Source organism: Centruroides vittatus, unplaced genomic scaffold (assembly GCF_030686945.1).
Source record: "Centruroides vittatus isolate TY-2023 unplaced genomic scaffold, ASM3068694v2 scaffold_2802, whole genome shotgun sequence".
NCBI lineage: Eukaryota > Metazoa > Arthropoda > Arachnida > Scorpiones > Buthidae > Centruroides > Centruroides vittatus.
The window spans coordinates 2,560,058-2,588,053 of record NW_027122693.1 but is presented as its reverse complement, the minus strand read 5'-3'; the positions used below and the strand labels follow the sequence as shown (position 1 = coordinate 2,588,053).

The following is a 27,996-nucleotide window of genomic DNA, read 5'->3' as shown; positions in this document are numbered from 1 at the left end:
ATTAAAATCAAAAGCAATACATTTGAAAATATTTTATTTCAAATTTGTATGATAACATCTATGAAATTAAGTGTATTTTTTCAAAATTTGCTGAATGTAATCAATTTTTACTGCCACATGAGAAAAAGAAGTTGCGGATTGTCCTATAGCGCATAAACCAGATTGATAATTTGCATCCGTACCAAAACTCACAAGACCTGCCAAATACCACTTGTTGTCAGTATATTTGCATACCAAAGGCCCGCCGCTGTCACCCTATAAGACAAGATAAAAAGTTTATTTTAAAAAACTTTAATTATATTTAAGATTTAAAATGCTTTTAAATGTCATACTCACGTGACAAACTCCTTTTCCTTGTTTCCTGACACCCATGCACAACATGGTATTCGGATTAAAAGGCATAAATGGACCGACACATGCTGAAGGATCTAAAACTGTCATCACGACTTGTTTCAGTACTTCAGTTTTTCCAGATCCTGTAAAAATTTTGAATAATTATATTTTATAGTTAAGCTCATATTCTAAGAAACGTGCTTATACTGTATATACTTATACTAATAAACTTACCTCTAGTCATTCCCCATCCCGTAGAATAGCAATCAGTACCAACAGGGAACCTCATATTTTTTGTTGGTAAACAAACTGGCTGAATGTAATCGGTGAAATTAATAGGAGTACTTAGCTTCAACAAAGTTAAATCATCTCGAATATTGAATTGTCTTGTTTTCATAAACTGAAATTTTTAAAATGGTTAATTTAACACTTTCAGCATTAAAAATCTTGTTTTATGAAAACGCAATCTCACCGTCTCTTCGGCAATATCAGGATAAATAACTAATCTATCTACGTATCTAACGATTTCAGTCTTGTCTTCAGTAAATTTATTGTGCTTACCAAAATGAAGACGCCATGCAAGTTTGTTTGGTTGTCTGAAATATTACAATACCAGTTACAATTGTATTTTAGTTATTATACTAATTATAAAATGTTTTTATAGAAAGAAAAGAATTTTAAATTAATATTTAACTCGTTGCGGACTACCGAATGACTATGGGACGTTATGTAGTTGAACACTAGAGAATGTTGTGAAACTTACGGCTGAAAACAATGCGAAGCTGTGATAACCCATTGAGAATTTACGATCGCACCACCGCACATGTGTCCGTTGGGATTTACATAATTTAATTGAAGATCAACTTGCCAAGGCCAACTACCAGGTACTGCTTCTCGACCTCCTATGATTCTTTCCTCCATCGAATTGAGAACTGGAGGAATTTTCTGAACTCCGCAAGTAGGATTTGGAGGAACAACAACGTTTGCTATAAAATGAAATCAGTTCAAGATGAATAAAAAATAATTTTCAGTTGCTAAAAGGCTAATGATAACTTACGACATTGTTCGTCACTTCCGTCTCCGCAATCATCAACACCATTACACCGTGCGGAAGCAGGTAGGCATTTTCTATTTCTGCACATTCCTTCTCCACTTGCGCACACACCTATCAAAATATAATCACTCTCAATATGTATACTATGTATGAGTTGATTTTGACATAAAAAATCAATTGTTTTTTTACAATTTTACTATTTTAAATAAATAGAACTAGTAAATTGCTTTTCAACAGTATAAAATATGATTATACAGTAGAGCGTCGAAAATTGGAACGTCGGTAATTGAAATGGCCGGAAATTGGAACGATTTTCAGTCGGACTGTGTCGTGCTGAATCGAACGTTTTTGAAACTAAATTTACTTATAAAGTATAATTTTCATGTTTTTTATATTCTTCAATATATTTATTTTGTTTGTACAAAATAAAGAAATAATTTTTAACGATACGATAGCCTCGATTATTATTATAAAAATTTTCGTTAGGCTTAAAATCGACGAAAATTCAACGCGAAGCGACACGCAACGGAGAAAAATTCAACAGGAAGCGATACGCAACGGAGAAAAATTTGAACATCGGACAGGTTAATATATTTTTTCGTACAAAGTCGGAAATTGAAACAAATGACTAATTGGAACAACCCCAGTCCCCAATTGACGCCAATTTTCGACGCTCTACTGTATATGCAATAACGTTTGTTAATATAATTGAACTTTAACAATAAACTTTAAAATGAAATGTAAATACAGTATATATGAATTGTTAATTATCTTTATTGAATTTCCTTTAAGTTCTTGTCTATTTTCTAATTCCTGACTATACTGTCTGCGCTCTGATTTCTTGGCACTAATTAACTACTGTGCTTGACAATAATTAGTATATAATTAAAAGAAATTTATTCCTGGGTTTTTAATCAATAGATGCAATGTATATGTTAGGCTGAAAGACCGAAAACGGTCATTGAGCCTAACATATATAAATAAAGTCTGCCATGATGTGATTTACCATGTTCTGTCATAAAAAACGCGTTTGGTTTTAGCAAATAGTTAATAAAGGCAATTATAAGAGAAGATTGCGACGTAGTTCTTGAGGTTTTCAATAATAATCTTTGTATGGATTAGCCTCTGGTGTTTGTATGGATAAGGCTTTATAGGACAAAAGGAGAAAACACGCTTCTTAAACGTTTTCCTAAAAATTGAAGTTATAGTGAAAATCCCGAGCTACTTTTGGTAGAATTTCGCGGCATTTCCCATTGAAGATGTGGTTCTGCGGCAGCGTATCTTACTCGTATTTGCGAGATCGATTGCGTCTCAATGAATGATTTTTTTTTTTTTTTTTCAAATTAATGCAGTTTCTACAAAAGTTATTGTAAAATAACACGGATCTATCTATTTTATCTGTCTATTCTATATTAATTTTCAAGAAAGAGAAAATGGAAATTTTGTCTTTCTTGAAAATTCGTTTTCGGAATTTTCTTAAAGATATATTTAAATTTGTTTTTAAAACTCGAATAATTATTTTATAGCTTATGATCTTATTATTCTTACATTACAACTATTTTTACTGTCTGCTTGTTTCATTAGCTATGCAATATACGTATGGGTATAATCAATAAGGAACCGGAGGGAATAGTGACACTGAAAGATGATTGTTTACTGTTACGTAAAACAATTCAATGTGATATTAGAAGGTATTTTAACTAATAATTCTTAGAATTTATTTAATGGCCTAAAATGTCAAATTATTCATAATATTTTTACATTTCGAAACGTAAAAAAAAACTTTAAATTTATTTTTTAACAGACAACAATTTCGAAAGCAAATTTTAAAAGAGAAAAGGCACATTTTTAATTGTTTGTTAATTTATGGCAACGCAACACTTGGGCGATCTGCCTAGGAGGGATGTCTTTCGGGAGGTTTTTTAAGGGTAATTCGCTCCTATTCAGGCGTTACAGACGTGAGAAAACCCGAAAAACTCCACGTGGCCAGTCCGTCCTGGCGAGGCACAAACCCATGAACAGGGGGAAGGTGTTCAAGGAACGGAATCGCTTGGCCACTGGCGAGCCCTATTTTTAATAGAGAATCAATTGACAATATGTACAGTACAGTCATGCGTAATTTACAATTGTTTTATAGAAAAATTGCATTAATTAAAAAAAAAAAAAAATTACCCATCCAAACGCGAATCACGGATCTTGCAAATTTGAAATACTGTAAGTTACGCTGCCTCCTAACTACGCGATGTTCGATGAAAGGTTTTGTAAACTTTTCATCGAACACCACCGCTTTCATCTTTATGAGTAAGTTTGCAATATTTGTAAGTACCACGGAATTTTTTTTTAACTTCAATTTTCTTGAAAATGTTTGGGAAGTTCGCTTTTCTTCTTTGCTTAATAAAAGTTGCTATGGAGGCTTATCGGTATAAACGATATTGTTGAAATCCTCGAAGGCGCCGCAACTTCCCTTGTTAGATAAATTTTCTATTATTATTCAGTAACAAACTATAACATTACATTTTTAATAATGAAAATAACGAATTTTTCGTCTTAATGAGTTGCAATCTTATTTATATAATTATATTATACTTAATAAAGGAGCGCATTTTATATTTTCGTATGTCATTCTTTAATAAATCTTTAAATTCGTTTAACTTTCAAGGAGATTCATGCCTAATGATTATCAAATATTCAAATGAAATGGCAAATTCATTATCCTACAAGCTCTATATAATCTACTACATTTATAATTTCGTTCCGATTTTGAATAATTGGAATTATGCTTGATTTTTTTAACGTAGGCATTAGTTTTAATTTACTGTGCCATTTTAACTTGTCTCTTGAATTTTTGACTAAAATTCGATATTATTTCACTCAAATTAAATAAAATGTTAATAGTTTAGCTTGAACACGATAATTACGCTTATAGACTAATGCCTATTTTTTGGTAGAATAATAGAAATTTTACGATTTCATTTTTTACCAGATGAATTTTCAGCTCATTTTTTACAAAATGAGCTGAAAATTAAATTTATCTAATGCATAAAAGTAATAATTAGTATAATATATTTATTTAAATAAAACATATATGGTATATTTATGATAATATATCCTGTTAAAATTTTTATTAAATAATTCTTTTTAAAATATTTTCTTACTGTTAGATGATGTTGTTTTATAAGTTATGTGAAATCCTCTCTTCTGAATCATGAAATCAGTTTGGAACACGATTAGCATTACATTTTTAACCGACATCACATCCCTTGGCAATTCGTTTCCACATAAAACGTGTAGTACTGGAGCTCTCATGTCGCTTCCTTCATGTATTGACAATCTGTCGCCACTGCAATGCTCTGCAACGTCGAGTTCGAAATCTTTGAAAGTGAGTTGTACTCTTTGCTATGAAAAAATTGACACGATTTATAATAATGCTAATATTTTTATATATTATGCTTCTAAATTTATTATTTTAAATCAACTTACTCCTACTGGTGCGCGGATTAAATAAGAGCATTGAGTTCTTGGGGGATATTTTTGATTATTTTCATAACCTGGACTGTAAATAGTTCCCGAAGGAGCGTTCAGGACGAGTGGTTGAGAACGACCGCATGCGATAAGATTACCTAAAAATATTCAATAATCAATGGTTATTCGACTAATATATATATCGAGTAATATACTGAACAAGTATATACGTGTAAATTATAAATTTTACATGATTACGAAAATAAATAAATGTAAAAAAATGCATTACGCGAATTCTCGGAGATTTATTTTTGTTTATATAGTTTATAGAATTATTAAAATAAAAATGAGAATGCACATGAAAAATGTGGAAGTATAAATTATCAGAATTCGTTTTCCACTCTTTTTTTATATTTTAGATTAGAAACAAATAGAATTTCCTGATATTTCAAGAACTTTTCACGATGGGATTTCATTTTTATACACTCACCGAACAATGGGAGTTAGTTGAGGGTTCGCGCCTCCCGAACGAGCTGACTATATGGAGTTTTCCGGAATTTTTTTTACATGTCTAACACCTAAATAAGGGCTAGTTTACATAGAAAGATCTCCTGGCAGGCAGATCATATGTCACACTGCTTTCCTCTATCAGTCCATTTCTACGCAATAAGTAAATTATTGCGCAAATACAGGTATTTTAAAGTCACTAATATAAAGGGGGTGCAATGAATGTGTGCTTGTAGTTTCAAATTGTACAAACGAAAACGCAAAATGATGAAAAAAAGGAATTTTAAACTAATTGATGTCTTACAAAACGGAAATCAGAAACAGATTTGAGTTTAGAGTTTTGAATTTATAAAATTTGTAAAGGAATTTCGAAAACACCCTCTATATATATATATACAGTGTGCATAGCTTATATAGAACTATTTTATAATTATTACCTCACAATAATCGGCACCAACTCAAAAGTTTACTACATAAAAACAAACAAATTACAGGGTAACTATAGCGAGTTGTGAGATAAATGAATTTTAATTACAGAACAATTAAAATATTTTTATCTTTCACATTACTTATAACAATATAAGTTCTATAAACCTGATAATACAAAAAAAATGTTTAAACTCATTATTAAAGATTTCTCATTCTAAGTATTAAAATAAGAGAGTAATTTTATACATTACTTTTTATGAAAATTGTATGAAATAAATATAGCTCGACTTGTATAAGATTGATGAATCCTATTTAATTGAAATCTTGAAAAATATTAAATCTTACTGAAGAATTTATTCTGTCCTTTAGGGTCTATATTATAGTTAGTGGTTCGTGTATTTAGTTCTTTCATTGAATAAAACAAAAAATTTGAAATAAAAGTTAAATTTAATAATTCGTTTATATTGAAACGAATATATTAATTCTCTTAAATTCATAAAAGTTATTATTACTATTTATTTAAAAAGTTAATATTTAAGACATCCTTCATTGCCCCGATTACTCCTTATCATTAAAATATGTATTAGATAATTTTATTCCCACAAGAGTGATAATTAAAATATCGGGCACGTAATGCATCTTGAAGTAGTTAATTTTGTCATTTTAATTATAAATTTAATTATAATGAAATCTATAAATGAAATTAACTTATACGTTTCATTATTATTTTGTGTATGCCATATTGTGTTGCATTAAATAGAGACGAAATTTCAAATTTTGATGTATTGCGAAATACGTTATCAAGTGTCTAGAAACAGCCGCTCGTTATCATAAAGGCACTCACTTGTCAGCTAAAAACTAGATAAGATGTTCTTTTCGCTAGCATTATCTAATTTTTTTTTAAATTTTAATTTAAATAATTGTTCGGAAAATTAAACTATAATCTGGTTTTTAATTAGAAAGTTTAAAGGTGGCATACAGTTTAGTGAACGAATAACTATAATTAGTGATAGATTTATTCGGTGAAAAATAATCCATTCGATTAACGAAATCATTCGAATTCTTTGCTCCTCCTACTCTATACGTTTAAACCTTAAAATAAAGAAAAAGATGAAAAAATTCCTCAATCTACAATAGAAATTTTGCAACAAAAACTAACTTCCACCCACGGCGGAACGATTTTATCCACGCTAGGAAACATTTTACTATCGGATAGTAAAAACCAAGGTCTAGTTCAGGAATGGCGAACATACGGTTTTAAATATGTTGTGAAAAGACATAAATGTCACTAACTATGAATCTTAAAAAACTTAATGGAAAAATCTGTTGTTTATTATTTGATGATAAACAAAATATTTGTTTCCGTTATAATCACATTATTATTTTTTTTACACTTATATAAAAATAAATAAATAAATAAATAACAACTCTGCATTTTAACTTTGCAAATTTTACTTTATGATGTAAATTGTTTCATTGGATCATTTTTTGTTGTATTTTTTAAAAATTACTTAAACTTAATATTCAGAGTTACTAAATTTCGAATTTAGTTTTGTCCCACCTTCGGAAAAAGGTTTGACATCGCTGGCCTAAAGTTAGACGAGTTATTTACATTATATTAGCACTAAATACCTGAAAACTTGCAAGAACTTATCAAAAAGAAAGAATTTTATATATTTAAATGATTCATTCGTATTATCATTCAATAATTTAAATTATTCAAATTAATCTCCGTCATTAAACTCAATTCACTCAAAAATATCTAATAGCAACTAAAATTAGATATTTGCGAAACAAAACCTAAAAACATCTGAGGAAGTAAATTAAATTCATTTTTAAATGTGTGGAAACGAGCTGTAGCGCGATTATCACTTGCGTCGACTCGTAATTCATAGTTCAATAGATTCGTAAAAGTTACGGCTGTCGTATTTCCGCTCGGAACTGTTGAGTCTGCTGAATGCAGCCAATGTTTTCTATAGTCTTTTCCAAAATAACAGTGGAACGGTGTTCATTAGTTTGCATACGCAAGGATAATAGTTCCGTGTTCATTACGAAGTAGGAATTGATTTATCTTATACAGTAAAACCTATGCAAACCAAAATCCGAATACTTTTTCCGGTTTGGCAAGTTTCCGTTTCGAACAAGTTTTTCTTTAATTAATATGAAAATCGCTCCGTTCCGAAGAAATTTTCTCATTTAGGCAGGTTTCTGTTTTACTTGGGCTTCGTTTTGGACAGATTTCACCGTATATCACACATATGTCAGATAATTATGTTTAAACTGTTATGATCTATTTACGATTTCCAATAGTTTTGCATAAAATCTCAGATTATAAAAACCAAAAACCATCACACGGTATGATATAATGGGCCGGATGGCCAGCTTTTAAGGTATGACACCTATCACTCTGGGGAACCCAGGAACAAATCTAGACGGGTCGAAATGCACGAGGAATTTTTCAAGAGGAGGTCCGATCCAAAAATTTTGGACCCCATCTCTCATCGGGTTGCCCCAGTATGGGCCTGGACGAACCCACGACGGGCTCTCTTAGTGCCCACAGAGTAAAAATAGTAAAAGAAAATTAAATTAAAAAGACATAATTTTTGAAGCTTTTTTAAAAATTCAAACATTACAATTTCATCAAGATAGAGGTCATTTATCGAATGGAGTCAGAATTAATGAAAACTACTCTCGTTATTGATGATTATAATTTTTCTAAAACTCATCTTCACCCCAAAATAAGACTTTTGCCTTTTATAATGATAATTTTTATAAAAATTATTTTAAATAAAATCTCATAACAGAATGACACCATACATAATTTTAATTTTGAGTCGTACTTTAAGAGTGGCATTTACCAACAACGTTTTAAATCGGAAATTTCATAATCCGAGATTTCAAAATTTACTTCACTAATTCACCAACTTAATCTAACATTAGATTACGAAAATTAGACCTGTTACAAGCTCTCTGATTTGTCCGAGTGGGTCATGACGTTTCTGCGCGAATTGTCACGAGTAAACTAAACACGTGATTTTAAGGCTTGATAAGTGTGAACAATAGATTTCCATGAAAGAAACTATACTAATTTCGAGATAGAAGTATTAGAATTACTTTCAAAATAAAAAATATAAAAATACTCTATAAGCTTTTATAATTATTTAAATTTTATATGTTAGTATGTTAAAATTGAAATATGTCAGATAAGCTCCTCCCCTTAACTCGTTTGAGTGTCGGGAAAGTCATGCAAGAGTCCTTGTCAGCCTTTTTTCTTTCTTTTCTGAAGTGGCTACGTCACGGATTTTTATATAACTTATAAAAATTCTTAAAAGTATACATAAGTATATATATCTATAAAGTATATAACAGTACAATATAATTATTTTGTTCGGAGATTTTTTTAGTTATTTGGTATAAGTTTTCCATCAATAAATTGAAATTTTATTATTCTAACTCAAAAGAAAATTTATTTTTATTAAAACAATAGTATTTATAAAGTATATATATATATATGTATACCATTCAATAAAAATATTATTAATGCTTTAGATATTTAAATACATAATTTTTTCTTACTATACACTATAAAAACTAAATATAGTTTTTGTAATTTGATAATTTTTACTTGTTTTGATTAATAATATGAAAAATTCTCAAAATAAAACTAAAGATAATAATCAGATGTATTTTAAAAATTATATTATAAATAAATAACATAATATAAAGAGATTAATGAAGTAATTTATTAAAAGCCTCACCGTATGCGGTTGCAAAACTGACTAATAAAATGCATAAAACGTAGCCTTCCCCCATATTGTTATAATGAAGACTGACAAAAATTATCCTTTAAATTTCTATATATCATATTATTCCCGGTGGTTCCTTTCCCACCAAAAAAACAGATTATGCTTATCTGTTTAAAAATATGGATATTGTAATTAGATGAATTCGGCAGGTGTTCATTGATAAATTTTTATTATTTACGTAGTATGTAATTTTTTTTAATGCAACCAAACAGGAACTCTTCGATAAGATTATATTCGTGAGAAGTCCTTTAAACATTAAGAAATATCAAAATTTAACAATTTTTTAACATTAATCAATCCTTGTCAGGAGAATAACACGGGAAAAATTAATGAGAGAAGTCGGAAATTACTTAAATTGTGGCTTTCTTAATCGTTTAACTTAGGGACTATTATCGTCTTTAATTATATATATCATTCAAATTGTTCATCACGTAATTAGATGAAGTTGTTCGGTTTATGAGCATCAAATTACACTAATCATTAAGTGATGCATCTACAACTGGAGCAGAACTATTGTAAAAAATATTTTAGTAGAATAATAAAAATAATTATTAGTATAAAACTAAGTTTATGTAAATTGTTGAGTTTAAATGGTTTTCAAATGAAATAATTAAATTGGTTTTTATGGGTTATTTATAGAATATTGCTTTTATTTTTAAAAATTGAGTATATTAAGAAAGTAAATTGAAACTTTTCGAGTTTAAAATAGTAGTTTTTTTAATGATGTTTAGGCAAACCATTAAACTTGAATAATGTAAATACAGAATGGCTCAAAACTCAGTTAATTATTGTAAATAGCTGTCTTATTCAAATACTTTGTATTATAGCTTATTACTTTTAGGCTTTACACATCAGTTTTGTAAAAAAATAACAATTTGTTTTAAAAACCGTTTCTAGTATACCTAGAACACACAAAACATGGTTAACCAACTTTTGGACCACACTGTATTATCATCAAAATCAACAATAGCATGCAGTTAAACCTGTCAAAAACGGAAACTTTCCAAACCGGAAAAAATATTCGATACCGTGCGATTCCGGTTTAGGCAGGTTTTACTGTATTTCATATATATTTATAAGCTCCTTGTGATACTTTATTATTTATTCTTATTGCAACTACACAAATATTTTCTAAAAATATTAACTTATGAAACAGTCGAAAATATTTTTTTAAATGAAAAATGTTCAGAAATTTAACGTTTATATCCCACCAATTATTAAAATTGTTTCTATATTATTTTTCAAATGGTCGCTGAATTATTGTAACAGTTTATTCCAATCGTTCCCCCCAATGTTAAAAGTCATCTGATGTATCTTGTGAATTTACAGAACATTTAAAGGATAATTTTGTCAGTTGACTTTAACACGACTTGGCGGTAATTTAAGTTCTGTAACGTTATTTAAACTTTATAATTATTTTGGTCATTCATTAAATATTTTAAAGTAGTTTAACTAATTTCAAGTTATACATAATTGTATCTAGGCAATAAGAAATATTACACTGTAGTGTAAATAATGTTTGTTTTTTTTAAAGTTTTTTTTTCTATCCCCTTTGTAAAAGTGAAATACACATCAAATAAATGATTGCTTATTGACTGATTAAATTGTTTTATAAAATATTTAAAATGTTTCATAATTAAGACAATTGAAAACATTTAAAATTATATGAATTTATTCTGAATATATGATTTATGACAGTTACAAATACAAATACTTTTTTCTGTGTCTTTCAAGTTTATGCAATGGGATACGTCTTTCGGACTTCCTTAATTAACATAAGTAACATACATTAGAGTAAACATCATCTCTTTCGAAACTTCTGTTTTTACTTATTTCATTTTATAAAATTTGCAGTAAATAATTTAACTAAGCAATAGAACTGATTTTTTTTTTTTTTGTTTTTTGTCATGGTTTAAACAAAATACAATACTACACAACTCTCGATACCAATAATATACAACATTTGAAGATTTTTTTCCAGTTTAAATAAATATCGAGAAACAAAAGCGCATTTTTTTGCCTTGATGTAACTTATTTTGTAAAAATTATATATAAATTAAAAATTGTTAAAAGATAACGAAAAGTTAGACTTGACTGATTCCAAATTAAAGGTTCGGTTAATGTTACCCTAGGTATACAAAATGGCGGCTCGTCTCTGATTCCAGCATACAGAAGCGAGGAAACAGTGGGGACTAAACCTAACCTATTCTAATAAATTATCATAATTATTAGCAACTAAATTATTAGAATAGGTTAGGTTTAGAAAACGTGCTTCCCCACTGTTTCCTCGCTTCTGTATGCTGGAATCAGAGACGAGCCGCCATTTTGTATACCTAGGGCAGTGTTTTTCAACTTTTTTCATTGAGTGGTACCCCTGATTGAAAAATAAAAAATCGTGGCACGCTTGACCGGCGGCGGATCTAGAATCTGAGTAAGGGGGGCTAACGATGGTGGGGCAGATGAATTTTTTGCAAAAACGAATATTATGCGCAATGCTGGGGTGAGGTCTGGGGAGAGGGACTCCCTCCCCGGAAAAAAAAAAATTTAAAAATTGACAGTTTGAAGTAGCATTTTAATGCAAAAATAGTGTTTCTACGTGTTCAAAATCAAAATTTAAGTCCATTGAATTTTGTCGAAATACTGACAATGAGTTATCTTGAACCAAGAAATTTCCAAGAAAATGCCTAAAGTGTATTTAGGCATTTTCTTGGAAATTTACTTAAGGTCCTAAACTTTGCGACACCCCAATCGTGGCGCCGTGGCACCCCGGTTGAAAAACACTGACCTAGGGTAACATTAACTGCTGGCCGGATGGCCGAGCGGTCAAGGTGGCAGCCTACCGCTCTGGGGGACCCGGGATCGAATCCGAACGGGTCGAATAATCCCCAGGAATTTTTCGGGGGGGGTCCGTTCGGATATGTCGGGCCCCGTCCCTCACCACCCGGCCGCCCCATTGTGGGCCTGGCCGAACCCATAATGGGCTTGCTGTAAGAGGCCCTCTTAGTGCCCACTGGGCGGAAAGAGTTACAAAAAAAAGGGTAACATTAACCAAAAGTTCATTGTTAAATAGCAAATAATTTAACAAAAAATATTCATCAAATTTTAGATAAAATTTTGTTCGGTAAATATCTTAAACGTGATTACTACAATGGACTCTCGTTGGCGTCAACTATCAGTTAATACCAGCAGTTTTTGATGTACAAGCAGACTGATGGCCTACAGCTCCGGAGGACTTGGAATCAAATTCAAGCTGTCGAAAAATTCCAGAAATTTTTCGACAGCTTGAACCAAATTTTTCGGAGATGTCTGGCTCCGTCCGTCACCATCCAGCTTAGCCGAATCCACAGTGGATATGATTTAAAAGGCTCTTAGTGCCCTCAGGGTGAAAAGAGTCAAAAATGAAAAAGAAAAAATAATCTTAAGAAGCCAACATCAGTTAAGATCGACATCTCTTATCTGCCAGTATTATATATTGATATAATAATAAAGCTTTCAGAAACTTTCAACAAAACATAAGCAAATTTAGGTGAGTTCTATATTCAAAATTCCAGGATTAATTTTTTTTTCACGAAGTTTTACAAGTTTCTGGTATGAAAGTATTATACGTTCTTACAATATACTTTTATTACTCTATCCTGAAAAATTCTTGGAGTTTTTCGATCCGCCCGGCTTCATTCCCGGATCTCTTGAGAGGTGGGTTGATACCTTAAACGTTCAGCTATCTATCTATCTATGCAGTTGTATTTAATGAATTTTGTTTTTAGAATGCTAAAATTAAAAATTATATTTGAATATCAAGAAAAAGATAGTTGAAGAATCTGATGTTCCACAGATTCTCAATTGGCTGAAATGTCGAGAGTCACGGTAGTGACTCCCCGCCAAGTAAAAAAGTTACTGACTGACTATATATATACAGGAATCAGAGTCGTCGATTTTCGGGGGTCGATTTCTCCGTCCCCCAAACGCCTAAAGTAATTCTGGATATCTCGTTCAAAAGATAATTATTTTCTTAGGTAATATGTAAAATTTTAAGCTTTTCTATAAAGCGGTTGCCGAAGTATAAGCAATTGAAAAGTGCAAAAATTGCCAAAAAAGGCTGTATTTTCTTTTTCTTCGTCCGGCACTGCAGATGCTAGTAGAGAAAAAACTACCGGGTCTAGAAAACTCACATTTTAAACTTAAATTTTGTTCGTTATCAGTGAGGAGCTGGCGAAATTTCGGGTCGATAGGTCAAAGTTCACGAGGAGTTTCCCTATAGAGCTATTTCAGTTTTGTGACTTAATTTTATGCTTATAAGGATAAAATTGCATCGAAACAAATGAATTTCATTTAAAATGTTACTCAGAATTACAAAAGCTCAAATTTATGCTAATTAAAACTTTTCATAACGATTTTCCTAAACGGTGTATCGAATGCGCCACCGACCGCATTGTACGTAATCGTCTTAAATCTTGACGTTGTAATATATTTAATAAATAAAAACAATTGATATCCAAACAAAAACATCTGAGATGTAAAAAATTGCGCCAAGTAAAAACTTATGACAATTTAGGCGACAGTCAGATATTTAGTTTACCAAGTTTTTCTTTGGCAAAGATAAACTTAGTGCTTGGAAGCGGTACCCACAATACTTTTGCCTGTATTATTGTTTTATACAAATAGCTCCAAGCGCCAAGTTTTTCTTTACCAAAGAAAAACTTCTAAGAAAAATTTTGACTGTCGTCTAAATTGCCATATGTTTTTACTTGCGCAATTTTTTTACATCTCAGGTGTTTTTGTTTGGATAGAAGACTGCAATTTCTGTTTTCAGATAAACTTTTTTAAGTCATATAATGATATTTTAAGTTTAATTACAGTATACCATATCTACGCTTTGAGGTCGAAGTTGCATATTGTGCGGATTGATATTCCCTTAAAACTCTAAAATATGCATGCTAATATGCTTCCCAAAACAGGTAAGATATCCAACCTTTTTATCTCGATGTTTTTTAATAAAATTCTTTACACAATCTAACGACGCGACATTTAAACAACATTGTTTACAGAGATTTATATAAATGTTACCGCTAAAGCTCGGAAGCCGTTAATGTGTACATTATCTAGCTAATCTCCAGATTAACTAGGGTGATCCGTTAACGTGCGGAATCAAGACTTTTCCGCATTTTACCTAGGTAATCTGCACATTAACGACTTCCGTATCGTTAAATTCAAAAGTTTGTTTCTCTCATTTCCTTTCCCTACCACTTCCCGGACAAGACAGCGCAAAAACTGATGCACGCTCAATTTTAGCTGAGGTTCTTAGTAAAACAGAGGATGGCTTTTATAAACTTGATACTAAAACGGGTATTTTAAAACAATTGTATGCAAAATCTGAATTCAGTGTTTGTGAAGAGATTTTTAACGAAAGAAGATGTGAAAATATGTTTACGTCAAACAGCAATAAAACAATCCCTTGGTACTGGGCAGGGTTTCAGAAAATGTGACTGCAAATCTAAGTGTACCACAAATAGGTGTGCTTGTCGCAAAAACCAATTGCTATGTAATTCAAAATGTCACCAATATTTAGATTGTACTAATAAGTAAGCACAATTTTATGTTTTGCAAATTCATTTCCCTAATTGTAATAATAATTTAAACCGTTTGATTTTTTGTATTATAGTTTTTTAATTGATTGATGATTCGTTCTATCAACTAATTTGTTGATTGTTTGTTTGTGTTAACTTGATTCTTTAGATATCGAAAATTAAATAAACAACATTATGTTAATTTAAGCGTACGGAAACGTTGCTGTTGTTCCAGCAAAGATCTTATTTTCAGTTTACCGAGTGCCTAGTAGGTAATGTGCAGATTACCTAGATCATCTGCACATTACCTAGGTAATTTGAGAAATGGAACAACTTTTCAAACTTTAACGGATCACCCTAGTTAATCTGGAAATTAGCTAGGTAATGTACACGTTAACGTCTTTCGAGCTTTAGAGGTAACATAAACACTAATAGAGTACCTAGATATCAAGGTACTCTAAACACTAATAGCCCGGGACGCCCCCTAACAGCAGTGGTGTCATTCCTTGGTATAAATAATAAATTCATATCAATAATAAATCCAATTACAAATAAAAATATGTATAGATACTTGCAAATATATATAGATAGATACCTGCAACATGGCAGCTGGTGGTTTTTGTTTTGTTTTGTTTATCGAGAACTGTCTTAATCTTACCCATTTTTGGTTTCTTAATATTTCGTTATGTTATTCGTTATATATATATATATATATATATATATATATATATAACGAATAACATAACGAAATATATATATTAATACTAGCTGACCCGGCTACACGTTGTTGTGGCTCAAAATGTATCTATTATAAATGTATAACACTTCCCCGTGGGGGAATTTCAAAAAATCCCTTCTTAGTGTAAATTCTCTTGACGTACCCTATTAAAACGCATTTAAAATAGTATAATAAAAGCCGAGTTCTTCACAGTAAGCCTTAATCCCGTCACTTTTCCCGCTGGGGAATATCGAAAAATCCCTTTTTAGTGTATATTCTGTTGACGTAACCTATTAAAACACAATTGAAAACGCAAAAAACCGCATGTAAAATAGTATAATAGAAGCCGAGTTCTTCACGGTAAGCCTTAATCCCGTCCATCTCCCCCCACTGGGGGGAATTTCGACATGTATATTATATAAAAACACGTGCGTATTCGAATGCAACGTTGTGTCAAAATTTCAAAGGAATCGGTAGGAACAAACGAACGTTATATTTTATTTATACTTATATTATACGTTATACTTATATTATACGTATTATACGTTATATTAAATATTTTATTTATATAGATAGATAGAAAATGATCTGCTTCAGTCCATTCTCACAGAAAAGCAGAATGCCTCACAGAAAAGCAAACTTAGGTCGTCGGAAGGAAGCGCCATCTGTTGGACATAAAAGCCTTAATCCATATATAAATATATTTTTGAAAGGAAGGAAATGGTGTAGGGGTATGAAAAATAGATAGTAGCCGATTCTCAGACCTACTGAGTATGCATATAAAATTTGGTAAAAATCGGTAAAGCCGTTTCGGAGGAGTAAGGTAACTAACATTGTGACACGAGAATTTTATATATAAGATATAACGTTATTATAACGAATATATATATATATTTTTTTGTTATAATAAATAATAAAATAATAATAATACAAATAAAAATAATAATAATACAGTCAACTTATGCGGAGTTGACTGTATTATTATTATTTTTATTATTCCACACCCTAAGGGGAAGTGGAAATATGTCGAGTTATCTGATGTGACGACTAAAGCTAAGTTGGAAAAACCCACAAAACTACAATTAGGAAAATACAGTAGTGCGTTAAACAGTAGTATAGGCTTGCAATACATTGCGTTCTCCATTTACAATTACTCTGTAGATGAAAAACTGAAAAATTCGTTTAGTGTTGTTTGTTTTGAGCACTTAACTGCCTCGACTTTCTTTTTCAACGATCATGAACGCCTTGAAAACATCATCATCGCAATTGTCAATTGTTGGCAAGTAACGTCTAAGGATTCTTAATGCCTCTAGCGTGAGAAAATGCAAAATTGGATTCTGGTGTGACGTTGATGTAGATCAGCGTTTCTCAAAGTGGGCAATAACGCCCCCTTGTGGGCGGTGAGTAAATCTAGGGGGCGCTGGAGGCAGGGTGAAACGGTGACCAAAGGCAAAAGTTGGGATCACTGACAGCCGTTCCCTTTCCTCTGTTAAACTGATAAGAGGAAACATTGCGTTTAATGGTTTCCAGATGTTGAGAACAATGTATGGTAAGGGCACAAAGTGTGAGATTCATAGAAAAATTTTCCTAAGAATATTTCCAATCCTTTCTCATACAAGAGAAAATGGGTTAGGGGGCGTTGGGTATAACTTTATGGAACAAAGGGGCGGTGGATCGAAAAAGTTTGGGAATCACTGATGTAGATTGTATATTTTCTTGTTGTTTATCTGTTATTATTTTATACATAAAATGTTAAGGCATTTTTATTAATATGTATATATATATATATTAATATATTAATAAATAAATCGACTCCCCCTCCTGAAAAAAAATGAGTTCTCACCACACGTGCGGAGTGAATTCATTTTTTCAGGAGGGGACGACTTATCAGAGTGTGGGACAGCAAAAGTATGTCGACTTATCCAGTAGTGACGAGTTAACGGTGTCGAGTAAATCGGAGTTTTTTAACATTATTGCCTATGTAAGGCCAGGAACACACACAAAATTCGGCGTAAAATCTAGCATAAAACAGAAAACGTAAAAATTTTTCTGAAATTTTGGCTGAAACAGAACTGAAAAAAGAGTAGAGCATGTCTTTACTTTTTACGCCGTAAAATTTTTACGCCAAAATTCCTCCAATAAAAAGAAGTCTTTTCTGTGACGTCAAAGTAGACTCGTGCTTTTTATTCTAACAATGGCGGAAATGAAGGTTAACCCTACAGTTGTGACTGTCTCGAAAAAACGAAAAATAAATGAAATAGAGGTGTTATTGAATCCGTTCGACCGCATCAGTGTCATGTATAAAGCCACTATATTTAAGCAACGTTTATGGATGGCTATAAATGCAAAATTTTAAATAACAGGTAGGTCTAGTAGAATCGATATATAGGCCTAGTATTTAGATCACACGTTCTTTATTTTAATTCGGAATACAAGTCTATTAATTTAAATTTTCTATATTATAGCAGAGAAAGCGGAGAAAAAATGGAACGTACAGTACAAAGGGATAGATATATGAGAGGAAAAATTAATAAAATTAGCACTGTTAGTGGCAATGGTGTTTCCTATTCGGCCAGAATTTTTACGTATGTGTGTTCTAGCATAAAAGCGTAAAACAGAAGCTGAACTGAAAGTTGATTTCTGATTCAGTTTTCTGCCACACAATTTTACGCATGTGTGTTCCTGGCCTAAGTCGGCCTGAACCACAGAAAAATGACTACTTAACCGATGATGTCGAGTTATCCGGGTGTCGACTTATGTGGACTCGACTATACACTGAATTTATTGTTAATTTAAATAATTGCTAAGGACGCCCCTAGTGGTGGTTCTAGGCATTCAGTTACAGACATACAAACAGCGCTATCAATGGCCTATATTATTAGATTCGAAGACACTATGCTTTGCTGAAACCATGTGAAACCGAAAGCTGATCAGGAGTAATATTGTGCAGATTACTATCCAGAATGAGAGCTCTCGACGTCACAGCACGTTGCAAGTGGATATTTGAAGTTGGCGACGTTATCTGAGTCACCTGAGTCAGAAAACGAATTGCATGGTTCCTCTTGCAATGGAATCTCCATTGCAAGAGGAACCATGCAATTCGTTTTCTGATAGAATCTTAAGTAAAACATGAAATCATGGGGTTTTCAAGCACATATTTTAATTTTTCCTCGGCTTTTCTAGGTCTGAGTAGGGACTCGAAATTGCGAATCTTAGACATTTCTCATTTGCCCGTTTGTAGTGTTTCTGTTAGAGGTAATCCAACTGTTTCCATTTCTTGATACTCAGGACTAGAAACAAAAGTATGCCGAAATATATGCCAACTGTTGAGCTATTTTTTTCTATTTTCAAAAGTATCGTGACAATTCTGCAATGCAGTTGGACAAATCACTATCAAGACTTTGAATCAATTCTTGACTCTGCCGCAATGATCGTTGTAGAATTTGCACGTTCCCTAACGCGTTAACACTGGGTCTGGCGGTAGAGGCATTTTGCATTCCTGGCATTGTCTTGATATTGTTGAACCCTTGAAAGTGCTGTAGGGATCCTGATTCGTGTCTCGGTCAGAAACCTCAAGAATTTTTCGGGGATGGTCTATCTCTGATATGTCGAGTCCCATTTCTAACTATCCAGTCTCTATTGTGTCTCCACCCATACCCATAATGGTTGAGGTGCAAAAGATGATTTTGTTCTCGTTAAGATATATAATATTATAATAGATAGCTCACATATTGTTTCAATAACTGACGACAATTACCGCTTATTGACAGTTTGCTGTATTTATTCCTTAATTCTTTTTTTCTGCTGTATAATTTGTGATGAATATGAAGAATAGATTTTCTGATCTTAAAAATAGATTTAAGAGATTAGAAAATAATTTTTTAGCGTTTTCCGCTTTTTAATGATGATCTATAATAAATGATCATAAAAAATTTATACATAATTGAAAACGACAAAGTTTGAAAAGAAAATTTTTAGTATTTGAAATTATAGGATCCATTTGCTCTTATTTTACTTGACGTAAATTTTGAATTGCTAAGCAATCATTCGAAATTAAAAATTATCTCTATTGACATTTACAAAGATTTAAAGATAATTGCATTCTAAATGAATATTGTGGATGTGTAATTTAATCTTTAAAATATTTAAATTGTTTTATTTGCTTCCTTCAAATCCAATAGTGTGATTTTGATTATTTTCTTCTTCAGATGATATCCTTTAATTACGATAAAATTTGTACATATTTATTCTGCGCTTTCCCGATATTATGCCTATACTTTTTAAAAATCCGTTCCGCCTTAATCGTACCCATCAAGGAGTTGGTCAGGCCTTCAACGGAGTGTTGGATGGTAATGGATGGGACTCGACATATCCGGGACAAACCGTTCCCAACAGTCTTGGGGTTTATTTGATTGCGGGTTCCCCAGAACTGTATGCTAATTCCTTAACCCCCTCGACTATCCGCAAGCAGAAAAAATATGAATTTTTATAGTAATAATGCCTACCAGTGGCCAAGCGGTTTCGTTCCCTAAACACTGAGAGTTCGGTCGTGGGTTTGCACTTCGTCCGGACAGGCTGGCTACGTGGAGTTTTCCGAGCTTTCTCCACGTCTGTAACACCTGATAGGGGCCAGTTACCCTTAAAAAGACCTCCCGGAAGACATCCTCCTAGGCAGATCGCCCAAGTGTTCCGTTGCCATAACTTAACAAAACAAACAAACATATAGTAATAATACAACATACAACTAGTTGAAGCTGTGGATATAGTGACAACTATTTTGTTACACCAGGTTTATAAAGTTTCCGTCGCGGTAATTGTTACACCCGGCTTAATTAATCGCAAATTTCACAAATGTATGTGGTAAAACCCATTTTAAGAATATTATCAGATTGCCTATAAACTACGTGGGAAGTACTGTATGTCCTTGTAAATAGCGAGTTTTATAGAAAAATTATTACAATAAAGAAAGTACTATTCAGAAATGAAAAAAAAAAATAGTTTTTAATTGTGGAAAGCCAAATACAGTACTTAGTTTTTCACAGTGTAAAATATTTGCTTTTTTTTTCTTAAATTATGACCTATTTTGTATGAATTATATTTAGCTTCTTATGTTTTAAAATGTTTGCCAACAGATGGCGCTACATAAAATGCCAACCTATCACCATTGGATATAGGCAGAAATTAATATTTCGGGGTGGAATGCACGACATTATCAAAGTTAGATGTATGTTGGAGTAACTGCCGAGTTTCAGAGCAATTGGTCAAACTGCCTACAAGTGCATAGCAAACAAAAACATCTTTCTTTATATACAGTCAAACTTTGGTTTTCGAACAATTCGTTCCTGATCCCCAAAATAAAGCGGTTTTTTTTACTTTTTTAGTTGTATTTCATGCTAAAAATGCCTACAAGTGCAATGTAATTCGCTTATTCCAGTAAATATAGGTGGCGTACGAGTCGACCAAAATGGCTGCCACAAAGGGCATAGCGTGCCTGACAACATACGAGAGTTACTTGTGTGTTGTCTTTTTAATAACTTTTTTCTCTGTAGTCAAAACTTGTATCCGCATTTGTGTCCGACATTAATCCTAATTGATTTCGTAATAGTTTAAGTCACGACGATTACACTTTGTGACATTTTAGTATAGAGAGGTTTCAAAGTTGCATGTCACGTGATAAAGCACACGTTTGCTCCGCTCATTCGCCATTTTTGTGGTAGTTTTCGCTCGCTTAGCTTGCACGTGGTCTGTTATTCGACGTCTTTTTTTAGTTTAAGCGTACAAAAATACTGCAGTTCTATTATCATGGATTAAGTTAAAAAAGATTCTTTTCTTGCGGGCTATTCTAGCAGTCTAACAGGACGAGATGCAGCTCTGTACGAAGAGAAAATTTCGTTATGTCAAGGCGATCCATACGAAGCCAGTTTATCAGACTTCGTCGTAGATCAAGAGTTGTGGCCGAAAGTAGAATTTGGTGACATTATAAACTATTTGGTTTTGACAACAAATTTCTACACCCTTTTTTTTTAACTCTTTCCACCCTGTGGGCACTAAGAGGGCCTGTTTTAGTAGGCCCATTATGGGTTCGGCCAGGCCCACAATGGGGCGACCGGGTGGTGAGGGACGGGGCCCGACATCCGAACGGACCAACCCCCGAAAAATTCCTGGGGATTTCTCGACCCGTTCGGATTCGAACCCGGATCCCCCAGAGCGGTAGGCTGCCACCTTGACCGCTCGGCCATCCGGCCTCTATTTCTACACCCTGTCACAAATGAAAGCTTATAAATCTTTAGAGGCCCATAACTATTTAACGAGTGGCTGGGTTTCTCCTGATATAAAAGTAAAAGTAATGAATAACAGCGAAGTAATATTACTTGGAAAGATATGTTTTCTTTTGTTTGTTTAAACTCGTGTTTTTACGTATTTCTTAACTAAGAATCTTTGTCTGAAAGTAAAAGTCTAATTAAAAACAGCTATGGAAATTTTTTAATTCAAACTGTTCAGTACCTTTATTTTCTAGTTGAAACTAGCATATAATAAGCCTACTTGCTTTTAGTTTTAACGTGTAATGTTTATAAGTTTGCACTAGCTAAAGCCTGAAATTACATTAGTTATTCGTTTATAAATGCACTATACCTAACTAAATTAATGTAAATATAAAATATAACACATGGCCGACGGTAATACATTGTATAAGTATATAAAAAACAACGTTTAACAAATTACTTTGCTTTTCGTTTATTCTTCCGTCGTTCGCTACCAGTTGACCAGTCCACATTTCCACAAATACGAAGGCGACCTTTCTTTATAGGCTACTGCCGACGTAACAAAATGTAAAATAGGTAAAACGTCCTCTGGAGCTATCGCCACTTTCCGTAAAAATTACAATTACATGTGTTATATTTTATATTTACCTAAACTGTAATTTTTACGGAAAGTGGCGATAGCTCCAGAGGACGTTTTACCTATTTTACATTTTGTTACGTCGGCAGTAGCCTATAAAGAAAGGTCGCCTTCGTATTTGTGGAAATGTGGACTGGTCAACTGGTAGCGAACGACGGAAGAATAAACGAAAAGCAAAGTAATTTGTTAAACGTTGTTTTTTATATACTTATAAATTAATGTAAGCAAATCAGTAAACTCTTTTAGGTTTTAAAATATAACTTAGTGTTTATTAACGTAAATATTGAAATGAAATGTTTCTGACAAACTCTTGTATTGATATTCGCTTTATTTGTAACGAAATTTTTCCGGTTAATTCTCGAGAGCCATGCAGTTTGCCTTCGTCGTGAAAGCTCCTCAGTTTGGAATCCTTGATGACAAATAATGCCGGGAATTTTAAAAAATGATGTTCCTTTGTTCTTGAGTGAACTAGCATTACACCCAATTACACAAGAAATCACCATAATGATATTCGCGACGAAAAAAAAAAAAACAACACAAGGATTCAAAGCGCACGTGAACACACAAAACGTAAACAAGTCACAAAGATGGCGCTGGACTATTGCGCATGCTCATGACGTCACTCGTGATGTCGACATGAAACCTATCTATATGTGGGTGACCGAAAAAGATGTCTTATAGAAGGAGAGGAAATGCTAAAACTGATAACTTCATATAACATGTTATATCTACTTTTTTCTCAGCAAGTAATTGAATTTCACCAATACCTAATTTGGCTGAGCTTAAAATCCTTTTATTTTTACAAACGTTTTCAACCTATCTAATATAGGCCATCATCATGTTTAATATTATAAATGTTCCAAAATGGAACATGCCGTTTTCGAATATTTTACATATTTAAAATTAAAAAAAATAATTTAACTTTAAAATAAATTGAAAGTGTGTATATTAAATAAATAAAATAAATAAATAAACAAACAAATAAAACATAGAAAACAAAGCTAACTAGAAAGAAACATGATTAAAGGGTTTTTAAGCCCCATTCTTTTTTCTATTATATATTTCAATGCTGTTGGAAACGCATTAGCATTCCTAGCATTTAGGCAACGGTTTTTCATTTTCACCTTTTCCATCTCCAACGCAATGGATGGAGAGTGCACCGTTCTAATGATTTTCGCCTCTTCCCATTTTACAATCGCTCCTTCAGTCTGCGTCATAATCGCTAATATTGTGTTGTGTCGTTTGTCAACGTTGTTTCTGTGTTCTCGCAGAGGTACCGCCAGGTTTCTTCTAGTCACACTCACATAATCTTTTTCGATTCCTATCTGTTGGTTTTCAATTGGTATTTTATATATCCCAGCTTTCTCTTTATTTTTTACGCCATCTTTATCGTTCTGTAGCAAGCTATTGATGTTGGGTGCTCTTTTTCTTATAAAAACTCAAGAATGGTCTATAAAAGAATTTTAAGCTCAGTATTGGTGAAACTGAACTGATAACTTAAGTTTTATTTCCAACTTTTTTCGCAGTAATTTATTTTTTGGGAATGTGTGCATATGTACTGAGTTTGATAAACCTTTAGTCTTACATCAAAATTCACAGCAATACTTGTTATTTACCATTGTAGGCTGAACACTTACTAATTCTAACAGACCACAGACTATACCCGTAGCAGCCACTATTATGTAGTTCGCACTAATACCGCTAGGTGTCAGATATATCGTTGGCACAAGCGAATATTGTATATAATATAGTACTGTATTATGTATAATAAATTTTTGTTATTTAATTTAACGTAAGCTCTTTTAAGTGCGAATTTTCGGATGCCATTTATATCACGTGAATGTAAATTAATGCGTTTTTATTAATTAATTTGATTTAAATTCAACTGCGGCGCGTACCAAGAAACGGGAGAAGTATCTTTCCCGTATTGAAATCTAATTTAAATAGCAACGTTATCGATGAACAACTGAATAATAAATAAATAAAAACATTGAAAATAAAAGAAAACCTTTGATTCTAACATAAAAGGCCTGAAAGCATAAATTCAGATGTTTACCAAAAACCCGAAATAAGTAACGAAACGTGGTTCCGGTAACTTAATCTGTTTGGATTTGAATATATCGATCAAATGCTTCTATTAAATAATCCATTATAGAAGTGATGGAAAAGAGGATATTATATCATTTGGTTTTCCATCTTTCGTCTGAGTTAATACATTCTTAAAATTTTAAGGGGCTGTCATACAGTCCTCTTTGCACGTGATTATTTTTAATGGATCCGATCTGTAATAGGATCGAAGAATGGTTTCATCTATGAACAAGCGGCTTATTTAAAACGAAGCCAAAATTCTAATAATGATATCGAAGATAGATTTATTTTTAATGACGAAGAATGGTCACCGTCTTTCAGAAATTCGTGAGATTTTAACACGGATACTATAGGACGAGAAAATTAAATTGCCAGTACTGTACTTCTATATAAATAGAAGGCGAAGTCGAATTGTATTTTTAATTCTCACTACAAATGGCATTTACTTTTATGACTTTAGTGCCTAGTTCCTCCTAAATGAAACCCTTAATTAAAGTAAGAGGAAGAAATTAATTTCTGATTAAGGTTACGTTTCCGGTTTTCTAACATTCTCTATAATGACAACGCTAGAGAGAAAATGCTATTTGTAACTTACTAATATTATTAAATATCAATAAACCTTAACAATATGTCAGTTTTATATAGAAATCATTATGCAAAATTTAAAAAAATAATAATAATTACAAATGCCAGTAATGCAGTTTCTAAACTTCAGATGGCGACACGCAGATTTGACGTGGTGTGGTCAGTATTATAATACACATTCCTCCAAATAAAACGTCCCCTTTTTAATATAAAATTTTAAAAAATATATATTTATTTGTTTTATTGTAAACAGTACTTTATTAAATTATCATGTCCGAACCAAAGAAACTTAAAACGGTAAGATTATAGTGATTAAAGAATTAAATAGTATGCTTTGTTTTTCTCATCATATATACAGTGTGAGAAATTTTTTTTATTCCATTTAAATTTATTACAGATTAATATAACACTTTAAATATTCTGATTTGACATTTTATAAATATTTATTGCCTGTGATAAAAGTGTATATAATAAACTAACTCACCTTGAGATAACAGATTTTTTTTTAATTCTTTTTGATTACTCTCTCATTTTATTCAGTATTCATTTTACCGATTTACATGTATTCACTGTTAATTAAAAAACTCATAAGTTTTTTTAACTATTTAAATATAGATTCAAATATTAGAACTTTTGAAAGAAAGGAATATACATTTTGTAATGTTAATTTTACAACAAAAGCAGAAATATATATAGAATATTAATGTGCAGAAAAGTTAGGAAATTGACTTTTGAATAAGTAGAAGTTGTAAAATGAAATCTTTTCCTTCAAAATTGAATATTTTTACTTATAACTCTGCTCGGTCTGAGGGCCTGCTCGATCCATCCCATTGCGAGTTCTGCCGAGTCTAGAATGAGGTAGTTGGGTTGTGAGATACAGGACTTTGCATATCCAAGATGGATCAGCCCCAAAAAAATTCCTGTGGGCTTTGACTGTCTGAATTTGATCCAGAGTCCCCAGAGTGCTAGGCTGTCACCTTAACCACCCAGCCATCAAATCAGATACACTGTGTTCTTATTTAATGTATGAAAATATCCTACAAGATTTAGTATTCTGTTACTTCTCTTGCTTTCTTTGCACTCTTCTTATAATATGAAAGAGAATTCTTCTATCAGTTAACATTTTCAGAAGAATTAAAGTATCAATTTTATAGATATTAAATTGAACATTATTTGAACTGTTATGTTACTTCAAATTGTTATGTTATTCAATCAATACATTAATATGATAGCAACTGAACAAAATAATTTTCCTTGTGTGGAATTTGATCTAAGTACTTTTGCTTGCTGATTAGAATTCACAATCATTATTGATACATTAATATCTTAGCATTTTATTAATGATGATAAAATTAATATTCCAGAAGATAATTTTCTAATCAGTTCTTTTTTGCGAAGTTGTAATTGAGTAGCATTATATTATCTTATTATTATTTTACAGTCAGTAGTTTGTTTTAGATTAAAACAAATAGTTTTTTTAAGTCACTTTTTCCATAATTAATACCTACAATAAATTTTTTCATCTGTATCAGTATTTTGTGTTGCTTGCTAGACAACTAATAAAAAACAAAAACCTTAAATTTCCAGCAATAAAAAACATTTAATAATAACGTTTTCGACTGTTTTAAACAGCCATCATCAGTTAAAACAAACTTAAAAAAGTCTCTAGGAACAATATATATATATTTGTGCATGTTTTAACAGCTTGTACTAATGATGAATATAGCAGTAAACATTTTAAATATCAATAGTGTAGAATAGTAGAATATTTTTAAATTTTTAAATAGTAGAATAGTAAAATCAGTAGAATATTTTAAAAAAGTATCAACAAAAAGTTTATTTACTGTCAATTAGAGGAATTCATAGCATTGTTTTCATTTAATACCAATAGAAATATGCCACTGTCTCCCTTCCCTCACTATACCTCTGCAATAAAATAAAAGTTAAAATACAATTTAAAGAAAAATATACTTCATATATTTAAAAAAAACATTTCTTCTTCAAAAATCTGTGTTATTTACAAAGTTGCTTATTCCACTTACTTAATGTTAAAGCTTAATAATTATTTTTTTCAGAAATATTAACAGGATTTGTGATGATAATGCTTCACTAAATGTTTTTGTACTTGTTTGAATTGTAAATATTTTCTACAATCGTTAACCAAAAACAAATTTATATAAAATAATACAAATAATTAGAATCAAATTAATGAATTACATTTATAGATCACATTCATTCTATATAATTTGAGTCTATAAGCAACATATAGAATTTATTTTCTAAGACTGAAACGTACAAGATAAAAACAAAAAAAAAACTTAATTGAAACTTAGATTAGTAACTTGAAAAATATTCGAAGTTAAAGAATGAATATTAAGTTATTATTTAATTATGAAACTTTCCTTTTTGACTAATTTCTGCATTTGTAGTAACATAACAGTTCAAATAATGTTCAATTTAATATCTATAAAATTGATACTTGCTAGACAACATTGTTGTTATATGTCAGTTTTCCTCAAAGTAGTTTTTTGTTAACTTTAATGATTTTTC

General features: G+C 31.5%; 2 protein-coding genes across 2 annotated transcripts in view; one reads left to right on the top strand and one right to left on the bottom strand.

Moving 5' to 3' along the window:
* Papss (PAPS synthetase) overlaps nucleotides 1–27,996 on the top strand; it is a 78,228-nt gene that overhangs the window by 17,226 nt on the left and 33,006 nt on the right. The window lies entirely within an intron of this gene.
* LOC136987895 (chymotrypsinogen B-like) lies at nucleotides 18–9,659 on the bottom strand. Its single transcript, XM_067285670.1, has 9 exons — nucleotides 9,544–9,659; nucleotides 4,868–5,007; nucleotides 4,543–4,783; nucleotides 1,391–1,498; nucleotides 1,097–1,319; nucleotides 806–929; nucleotides 568–733; nucleotides 337–476; nucleotides 18–255 (listed from the first exon to the last, which is right to left on the bottom strand). The coding sequence occupies exons 1-9, from the start codon at nucleotides 9,596–9,598 to the stop codon at nucleotides 67–69; spliced, it is 1,386 nt and encodes a 461-aa protein (XP_067141771.1). The 5' UTR covers nucleotides 9,599–9,659; the 3' UTR covers nucleotides 18–66.